Source organism: Penaeus vannamei, chromosome 21 (assembly GCF_042767895.1).
Source record: "Penaeus vannamei isolate JL-2024 chromosome 21, ASM4276789v1, whole genome shotgun sequence".
Lineage (NCBI taxonomy): Eukaryota > Metazoa > Arthropoda > Malacostraca > Decapoda > Penaeidae > Penaeus > Penaeus vannamei.
Window position 1 is genome coordinate 13,948,326 of NC_091569.1, and position 10,034 is coordinate 13,958,359.

Consider the following 10,034-nt stretch of genomic DNA (forward strand, 5'->3'; position numbering starts at 1 on the left):
AGGTGCATACCCAAATACAAATCCTCCAGATCTGCACTTTTCTGTCAAATTAAAACTGCCTAAAAGTACCCTAGGCCCATCACATTATGCTCCCTACATACTAGTAGTCTGCAGATAAGCCTAAACAGCAAAGCAATTGTTCAACTCTCTTATCTCTATGACAGATGAAGAACATATCACACACTTATTCACCGGCTCTTCATTGTCTGATATTTTTTTCCATGACGAAAGACATATATCAAATAGTAATGCCTGTTTTCCCTCATTTTTTATCACTTTCTTCAGGAATAAAAGAGATTGAGAAAAAAAATTCTATGAGCCTAATGAAAGTTGTTCCCATCCAAGACACACTATCACATGACTTCACCCAAAATTATGTCTCCCAGGTTATTACTATGAAAAAATGAGTAGATTTAGTATATGTGAGCACAGAAATATAAGAATCTGCTTGTAATCTGACAGAAAAAAGACAAATATGGTCATATCAAAAAGACTTCAAACCCAATTTGAATGCATTATGATATGGAATACAGAAGTAGATTTAGTAAAACTAGACAGGTGTTGGGGTTAGGTTATGGGTTGGGGTTAAGGTTGGAATTGAGTTTAGGGTTTGGGTCGGAATAAGGGTCGGGCTCAGGGTTTGGTTTAGCGTTAGGGATCAGTTTAGAGTAAGGAATTAGGTCTGGGTTGCAGTTAGGGTTGGGTTTGGTTTGGTTTGAGGTAAGGGTTGGGGTTTAGGGGTAAAGCATGGTTATGGTTGAGATTAGGATTTAAGGCAGGGTCGTGGTTAGAACTGGGCTTACATTTTTGATTGAGAATAGGATTAGGACTGAATCAGGGTAGAGATTGGGATTAGGTTGGGTTACACTGGGTGGATCAAGTATGGTTATGTTGGTTAGGTTACATTAGGTTGGGTAGAGAATGACATGGCTCGGATCGGATTGGTGTAGTTTGGTTATATTAGATAAGGTTCGGTTTGATTAAGTTGGGCTAGACTAGGCTAAGCTTGGCTTAGCTTGGCTTGGCTTGGCCTTGCTTGGCTTGGCTTGGCTGGCTTGGTTAGGTTAGAACAGATTTGATTAAATCAAAATAAGTCACATCAGGCTCAGTTTGGTACATTTCAGCCCTTCTTGTGGTAGGAAAATGGCTAAAACACAAACTAATGACCAAAAACACAATGGAATCCATCAAAGCAAATAAAAGCACACCATATACGATCAGCCTGCCTATGAAAGGGTTTAAACATAATAAACCACCACCACACTACCTAGCCCGAATCAAATCCATAACAAAACCAAAATCCGGTGCTCCATTATCCACGTAAAAGAACAACTCGAATACATACACACAACAGAGCCAAAAGCAGACGTTACGAAGATCATGACTGGGCTAATATAAATAACTTGTGAGCACATGACAGGACATAAAAATTGTCCATTCATAATCCTCCCGCTCCCCCTCCCCTCCCTCCCTCTCCCCTCTTCTGATAGCCTTCCCACCCCTCCCTCCTCTTCCCCCTTTATATAAACTGTCCTTCTACTCTTATTATCATTTCCTTTTCCTTTCCCTCTCATTGTACTTCTTATCCCTCTTACTCCCCCTCCCTTTTCCCTACCCTTATCCCTTCCACCCCTCCTAACCCTCCCCTTTTCCCCTCGCACTTCCCTTCCTTCTCTCCTTTCCTCCCTTCTCCCTCTTTCTTCCCTTCATTTCATTCCCCTCCCGTCCTTTCCCCCTTCTTCCCCGTCATTACCTGACCCATTCTCCCTGAACGCCGAATGCGCCTAGCTCATCCTCGTGGCACCGTGGCACAGGCGATGGGATAGTGCCAGCAGGTGGAGGCGGGCGAGGGTGCCACTGAGGGTGCTGCTCGGTGTAAACAAACTGCCTAAAATATTTACCTTTTTCATCATCATTGGTCTGGGAATTTTTTCGCTTTTGTTAGATTCGATATCTCGTTGGTCATTATTATTTGATTCTTTTTTTCCTACTCCATGTGGGAAGATGGGTTGTTACTTTTTTCTCCAAGGTAAACGTTTTGGAATGTTTATATATGTACATATCTATATATCTATCTCTATATATCATATAAATGGTAACGTTATTTTGATTTTTGTCTTATCAATCTTTATATTCCATTAGGTACTTTTCTATATATCTTTTTTTTGTTGTTGTTATAGTAACAAAAGTGGGTTTGTTTTTCCTTTACAATTTTTTTTATTGTTTTCACAGTATTCTTCTCTAAGACTCGATTCATTTCTTCTTCTATTCCAGCAAATATGATAATTCGCTGCCTTTTCGTATGGATTTAATTTCTTTCTGTGAAGATCCGTGATATCTATCAACTGACAATTATCGTTCGGACTTGTATAATCTCGTTTGATCCGGGTATGAATATTCCACCTCCATTACCTAAAAATGATGTGGAGGCGCTAAAGTTATCAATAAGAATGTTAGAGCAAAACTATTTAATAATTAATCACTGTTTATTAAAACAAGGCAGTCGCACCGAGAAACTGAATCAAACCTAAAACGAAACCGAAGTCAAGAGCGGAATCGAACAGAGCCCTCGACCTTGGGGGCGAGAGAGAAGAAATGATTTCGCCGAAAATTGAATCTCTTTACACGCCCTTAGTTAACTGATAAAGGCAAGGTCACGTTTGGGATTATGTAATGCTCTTCTCGTAGGCCTTCTTTTTAGCGACAGAGTGTGAGAACCTGTATCCTGTAGCCATAAGTAAGGTCAGTAAACTTTTCCCTTTTTTCAAATTCCTCTTTAAATATCTTTATTTTGGTTTGATTTACGGATCTTTTGTTATAGTAAGGATGTGCTGACAATGGACTTTGCATGTGTAGTTTGAGAAAAGCTGATACTTTATCGATTATTCCGTTTTTAACAGAAAAAGAAGTCCAGATTATTGCTGAAGGAACGCGATTTAATTATTCATTTAATTATTATTATTATTATTATTTTCTCGGGGATATGTCATTACAGTTGTGAAGTATTAGTGTAGTTATTGAATTTCAACTCACACTTTATTTTGTTTCATTTTGGTTTTAATTGATTTTTTAAAACAAAGGCCTTAATTTTTAGGAAATAAATGTAATTTGAGAGAAAATGATGAATTGTTTATGCAGTAATTAAACAATTACCGCAAAGTCATGGTGAATCAGTGAGTCATTGTGACAATATTTTTTTTTCTTACTATGATTTTATAAGGTGCTTGTGAATAGAATAAGAAGTTATAACTAATCACTTGAGACTAATTTTTTGTATTTTCCTTGATTATTAAATGGATTTATAGGAAAATTTGAGGTTTATTGTATGTTTCTATTTGTATTACCAGTCTCAAAATAAAGAAACACATTTCTTTATTCTATATTTTGAATCAGATTATGAAGCATAGGCCTTCGAGTATGATTTATGGCCATATAATTTACACAATATTTAATCATGAGGATGTAATATATATTTAATTACATACATATCTAGATCATACAGTCCAGAGGTTTTAGATGGGGGAACGCAAACCCTAAAAAGGTCATATTAGGGCATATATTCAGATGTACCTCAGGGATGAGCACAATGGTGACTGGCATGATGTGGACGGCGGGGACGATGGTCAAGGTGGAATGGGTATTCATACGGGTTAATGATAGGGGGTTGTGATGGTGTGCGTGTGGCATATATGTGATGAAAGGTGTGTAGAGCTGAGGAAATGGCCATAAAGAGGTGATGAGATGTCCATGTAGAGGTAATGAGATGGCCATGTTGAAGTGCAAAAGTGGCCATGTAGAACTCAATCTCGATAAATTATGCGCAGGGTGCTGATGAGTTCATATCACGCATATTTGCGGTTGGTTGCTGAGGGTGGGGGAAAGGATTATGGTGTAAGTGGCAGTATAAGTGTTTGTGAATGTGCTTGTAGTGTAATGTATTTGTTCAGTTTATTAGGGAAGGCATTGAGTGTTTTTGCTTCGATGAAATGTTGGGTAGCCCATTCCAGTCGTGCATGGTACGTGATGAGATGGCCTTGTAGAGGTAATGAGGTTGCCTTGTAGAAGTACAAAAGTGGGCATGTAGAAGTGACAAAATGACCATGGTAATAATTTCAAAGGATACGGTGTGGGTGGTTTCAGAATTTTAAAAGGCACATGATCAACTTAAGTGCAAGAAATACTGCTATAGTATCACATGTATTAGATTGCATTTTGAAATTCAGACCAACAAGATTAAGTACAAGTTTACATAATGCATTACCAATATTTAATAAAACTGATAAAAAAAATTAATAATGTGAACTAATAAGAATAAAGAATGTAATTAGTTAATGCATATTTTTTTATAAATGATAATGATGTATTATATTTTATCATTTAATCAAAATCTCTATATTTCCATTTAGAATACATGCTTCTTTTTTTTCAGTGAGATGATGGCATCGAGAATTGTGAGGTTTGGATCATCAAGCCTTAGGCCTTTGATGAGGGCTGTTTCCATCTTGGGCCCTAAAACATGCACTGGAAGGAAGCAAGTTCACACAGCACCTCATGCATGTTTCCCGAAGTGTGAATTAACATCAAAGAGGTAAGTTGAGGGTTATTTTACTCTTTAATCTTTTAATTAATAGTTAGGTTCTAAGAATTGTTTTATCTGTGACCTATCCAGCACATGAATATAGGTGATATTTACTGCTATATGTAATAACCAGTATTCAATCATGTTCCATATTGCCAACCAACCAAAATATCTGCTTCATTTCATTTGAGTTCTGTGCTCCTATAGGCCACAGACTGCTGTAATGCAGGTATCAGATGCTTTAAGCAAAATTTTGTGAATTCCATTGAATTGCTTTATGATTTATTGCCAAAAAAGGAGCTAATCTGAGTCTGTCTTGCCTTATGTAAATGGTTCATGTCTGGTGGCATCTGCCTATAAGATCACTATCAGCCATGTTATGCTAGATTTGAAAGCCTCTCCACACAAGTAATATTAAATACTTTGTGTTTGTTTTGATTTTTTTTTAATTAGAGAAATTTTTGAGTACCTTAATATTTACAGTGACCCAATGTCAATTAGGTGAAAAGAAGGGTAATTTTTACAATATTAATGCACTAACCAAGGGCAAATTGACAATATTCTTATTGAGGACAAAAAGTTGTGGTCATTGGTACAATAGGGAATCTGCAGACACAAACAATAATGCCACAGGTAAAAGAGAAAGGTCACGGAAAATACCACTCACAGCCTTAGTCCACTCAATGCTCCCAGTTATGGCAATTTAGATTGCTGAATAAAGTAGCGCCAATACAAAAAATTTGTGTGGACCAGATCAAAAATAATTTTATCTTCAGTAAAGATAGACATTCAGTGTGTTATTCAATCTGGCAGGTATCCTGTTGAGAGAGGTCCATTTTCCCAAATAACACCTGAAGATATCAAGTTCTTCACTGAGCTTCTTAGTCCACATAGAATCATAACAGAGGAATCAGAACTTGAGGGCCATAACACTGACTGGCTCGGAATGGTACGTGGAGCTTCCTCAGTTCTTCTGAAGCCCAAGACCACGGAGGAAGTATCAGCCATTCTTAGTTATTGTAATCAACATAAACTTGCAGTCTGCCCTCAAGGTATAGATATATTCAGTTTTTTTTCTTTCCTCCCCTTCTCTCTCTTCTGATCTTCTCTTTTTTATCCCCCTCTATCTCCTCCCCTTCTATCTCTTTCTCTTCTGACTTCCTTTCAGAATACAGACTCTTTTCATGTCATTAGTATTTAGCAAAGAAATATAATGGTTAACTTGAGACCATTTTTAGCCTTCCGTTATATGATAGAGAAAGGGACATTGTATTACCTAATTCAAGGAATATTATAATGATTCTTTGCAGGTGGGAACACAGGCCTAGTAGGAGGAAGTGTACCTGTTTTTGATGAAGTGATTATCTCCACGACCTTAATGAACCAAGTGGAAAGTGTAGACAGCTGGTCTGGTGTTGTAGTGTGCCAGTCTGGGTGTGTGCTGGAGGCTTTAGACCAGCATGTGGCAGAGCATGGTTTGATGGTTCCTCTTGACCTGGGTGCCAAAGGGAGCTGCCATATTGGTGGGAATGTCTCCACAAATGCTGGTGTGTCTTGTTTAGTTTCACAGAATTTCACCTTGTATGAAGTAGATGTTTAGTGCCAATAATTATATTTTCCAAAACTGGAATATCATAGGGCTAGCCAAAGAAATAAGATTCCTTTTTTTTGTGTGATTTCATTTTCTGATTCATATTCATCATCATTTAATAAATAGTAATGTGCAGGTGGACTCCGGTTATTGCGATATGGAAGCCTTCATGGATCTGTCCTGGGAGTGGAAGCAGTGCTGGCCTCGGGGGAAGTCATCGATTGCTTGTCCACCATGAAGAAAGACAACACAGGATATGACCTCAAGCATCTTTTTATTGGTTCTGAAGGAACACTAGGAATAGTTACCAAGGTTAGCAGGGCGATATATAATGGAATTCATGTGGATTTTGAGTCCGTGCAATGAATCTCTCATCCTGCCTTATTTGAAGTATAGAACATCTGTGCTGACATTGGATTACAACAATGAGTTAAATGAGTCACACCTGACAATATTTTCAGCTTGCCATCAATTGTCCTCCAAGGCCTACAGCTGTGAATCTAGCTTTTCTAGGCCTCCAGAGTTTTGATGATGTTCTCCAAACATTCAGAGATGCAAAGTCAAAACTGGGAGAGATATTAAGTTCCTGTGAGTTCATTGACAGAAGTTCCCTGGAGTGTGTGGAAGAAAACCTAAAATTGAAGTCGCCAATTGAGCCGCATCCTTATTATATGCTCATTGAAACATCAGGTATTATATGACTGATTAATTAAATAGATTTTTAAAATTCTTTTTATTTATTAGTTTACTTATTTTCTATATGTGTTTATTTGTATTTACATATATATAAGTCATTGTGTTTATGTGCTGTATATGTGAGGCACTTAATTCAGGAAGTACAAAAGCACCAAATATAAAAAACTGAGAAAATGGTTTTCAAAATTTTATCTTTGAAACCATCCACATGTTTTTGATAGATTATGCATGAAAAGTTAGCTGAATGTCTTGACTATGTAGTGAGCCCACTTAATATGTTACATATTATAACAGACTTCTCTCAGGAAACGACAGCCCCTCCTCACCCAGCAACAAAGCTAAGCAATACTTTGAAATATTAACCAATTAAGCGCTCCCAGAGGAGAGACTCTATGTATTTCTAAGATAGAAGAATGATTGGGGAATACAGAGGTATGCAGAACTCTTATCGACTTCCTGAAATAAGTGCATCATGTATGTTTTTTTAATTTTCATTTTTATTTTTTTTATTTGTCTAAAGAGAGACAGGCACTTAATTGTATGGTTACCCACTGGTGAATGCTATTTCTGTATTCTTATGGACAGATTTTATTGCTGTAAATCGAATGTACATGAAAGTCAATTTCAGGATCTAATGGGGACCATGATGAAGAAAAGCTGAACACTTTTTTGGAGTATGTAATGACTTCTGGCCAGGTGACAGATGGCACTGTGGCAACTGAACCTTCAAGAATTCAACACATTTGGAGTCTTAGAGAAAGAATAGCAGAGTCCCTGATCGCTGATGGTTACACATATAAGTCAGTAGTTGTGTATGTCATGTGCTTGCTTGTATGTGGGTTGGTCCTGTATCATTTATGATGGCATGGAAAACAGTGGTGTTCACAGTAAGTTTATGCTCCTTTGGTTAGAATATGGGTTTGGTTTATGCTTTGAGGGTTTTCTCTCTAGTAATATAATGAAAAACCTACTTCTGTTTTTGATGAATGATTTGGTAGTGGATTGTTATGTTAATGGAGTTGATGTGCCCCATAAGAATTAAGATGCTTGTATGCATGCGCACTTATATCAAGAGGAATAATGCACTTATATTTCATAAGTACAGGTAAGAGACCAAAGAAGGAATTTTCCACCGAGAATAATGCCCTGTCTTAGTTATTTAGAAATGCAGTTTATCCAATCCTGGAAATAAGGAAATATTTAAATATTCTTTTGCAATAAAGAAAATATTCATGTATTAATTTCTCCTTGCTTTCAACTTCACAAATTTGAAAATTATAATACCCCTTTATTGTTTAAGGATAAGAATTCCTTGATGGAATGTGGATTATAGTTATGCTGTGGTAGTAAATCTGGATTTACTAGTGAAACCTCATATTACAGGGCATTAATTTTCCTTCAAATACCGCAGATTTAGGTATATTGTCTTGTTGGAGTGTGATAAATCAAAGCATATTTGCATGTTGTTTCATAATCTTAAACAATCATGTCAGTTTCTCCTGTGTAACATTAAGAAGTAGCTAAAAAGTAATATTTTTAGGGTCAGCTGTCTTTCTGGTTTCACTGACTTGATTTGTATGAAGTGGAGCTCTCAAGAGAAATGATATCCTCTGTAATGATGATGGAATTGCCTCTTTTTTTTTTCCTTTTTAATTTTAAATATATACATTTTCCCCCACTTTCAATGCAGTAAATGGCTAATTGCTTTGCGTCTATTTTCTCTGCAGATATGATATTTCCATCCCCTTACCTCACTTCTATAAGATGGTAGAAGACATGAGAGAACATCTGGGCTCCAGCATTATTCGTTGTTGTGGATATGGACACATTGGTGATGGAAATCTTCACCTAAATATTACCAGCAAAGAATATGAAAAGGTATGAAATGTGTCTTTACAGCGTATGGAAGTATAGAAAATGTTCCTTTCTTGCATTCATTTCCACACCATTAACAAAATTTATTTTTCATCTGTAAAGGTGTATACTCAGTGAATCATGTTTTGTTGGTCTTTTACCCATCAATGGCACACCATTGTTCGCTCTCAACAGGAGATCCTCAGCCGCATTGAACCAGCAATATTTGAGTGGACCGCAAGAGTCAAGGGAAGCATCAGTGCTGAGCATGGACTGGGCTTCAAGAAGAGGAACTACATCCACTTCTCGAAGTCAGATGGTGCAATAGGCCTCATGAAGCAGATGAAGAAGATCATGGATCCAAATGGAATACTCAATCCCTATAAAGTTTTGCCTGACAATTAGGGGCAGACAGTTCATCGTCTGATCTTTTTCTGCTTGCATGAACATGCTCAGGAGATTAATTTTTATGTGATTGTTGAAGTTGAGTTGTTTTCAGTACAATTTGCTACATTTGGTACAGTCAACTTTATTGCAATCAAATTTTTACCTCATTTTGTTTTATTTGCATTTGGATATATAACTTACATAAGTAGAGAATAGTATGTGTATCATTTGAAATCATCAGCATAATGTACATTTTACCAGGGTAGAATGGAATGTTCCTAGATGATGTTAGAGATAATTTAAGGTTATTAATGAAGTTCTACTCTGAAAAACCAGCTTCACTTATGTCTGTGATGTAGTTTCTTAAAAGCATATTGATAATAAGTATTTATACATGTTTGCTTGATTTAATTTATTTCTGTGGATGATCCTTGAGCATTATTATGCTTAAATATAAAATTGTCATTCTGTAATAGTAAAATATATTGAGTACCAGTTATATGAAATATAATAATTGTTCCACAATGTACAGCTATTTGAAGTCTTTGAAAAAGGGAAATCCAGATTTATTTTTTCATAAGTAAATGACAAAAAATGAATTGTAATAAAAGCTTGCCTTTAAAGATGTAGAAAACAAAAGTTTTAGAATTTAATAAAAATAATTTGTAAATATGTGAACACCCAAAAATATGATATTTTTTCACCAGAGTTAACATGATTGTTTTAGTAACGAACCCTTTAGAGAAAGGAAGCAAAAAAATGTTTCTCCTTTCTTGAGTGTGAAACTAAAGCAAATACTTAAAAAAATAATATTGATGAGGTCCTTAGATGTTTGCTTCTCACTATCATGAGACACCATTAGATACTAATTGGAAACTCAGGAGGGTACTGTAGATGTTGTCTGGGAAATTCCAGAATAGTTAAGTC

The 10,034-nt window shown here is 36.3% G+C and overlaps 2 protein-coding genes across 5 annotated transcripts in view; one reads left to right on the top strand and one right to left on the bottom strand.

The window, feature by feature from the left end:
- Positions 1-1,882, bottom strand: part of LOC113824063 (alpha-1,6-mannosyl-glycoprotein 2-beta-N-acetylglucosaminyltransferase) — a 14,125-nt gene extending 12,243 nt beyond the window's left edge. Inside the window, exon 1 of the mRNA XM_027376805.2 lies at positions 1,754-1,882. The gene's annotated coding sequence lies outside the window, so the exon portion shown is untranslated. The remainder of the gene's footprint in view (positions 1-1,753) is intronic.
- A 610-nt stretch (positions 1,883-2,492) lies between these two features.
- On the top strand, positions 2,493-9,820 carry D2hgdh (D-2-hydroxyglutaric acid dehydrogenase). 4 transcript variants are annotated; one of them, XM_027376803.2, is made up of 9 exons: positions 2,493-2,648; positions 4,430-4,588; positions 5,393-5,631; positions 5,890-6,126; positions 6,307-6,482; positions 6,632-6,860; positions 7,495-7,678; positions 8,594-8,744; positions 8,916-9,820. In XM_027376803.2, exons 2-9 carry the CDS (start codon positions 4,434-4,436, stop codon positions 9,123-9,125), a joined length of 1,581 nt encoding a protein of 526 aa, XP_027232604.2. In that variant the 5' UTR covers positions 2,493-2,648; positions 4,430-4,433; the 3' UTR covers positions 9,126-9,820. The 4 variants fall into 4 exon arrangements, with proteins under 4 accessions (XP_027232604.2, XP_027232602.2, XP_027232605.2 ...); XM_027376801.2 differs by having other exon boundaries at positions 2,543-2,742; XM_027376804.2 differs by having other exon boundaries at positions 2,544-2,742; positions 7,495-7,666.
- Positions 9,821-10,034: the final 214 nt, after the last annotated feature.

Bases quoted from the DNA above. Each gene is read 5' to 3' on its own strand.
- D2hgdh (XM_027376803.2), top strand. From the start codon at position 4,434: ATGATGGCATCGAGAATTGTGAGGTTTGGATCATCAAGCCTTAGGCCT. The intron at 5,632-5,889 runs GTATAGATATAT...GATTCTTTGCAG, and splicing joins ACTTGCAGTCTGCCCTCAAG to GTGGGAACACAGGCCTAGTA. The intron at 6,483-6,631 runs GTTAGCAGGGCG...CAATATTTTCAG, and splicing joins CACTAGGAATAGTTACCAAG to CTTGCCATCAATTGTCCTCC.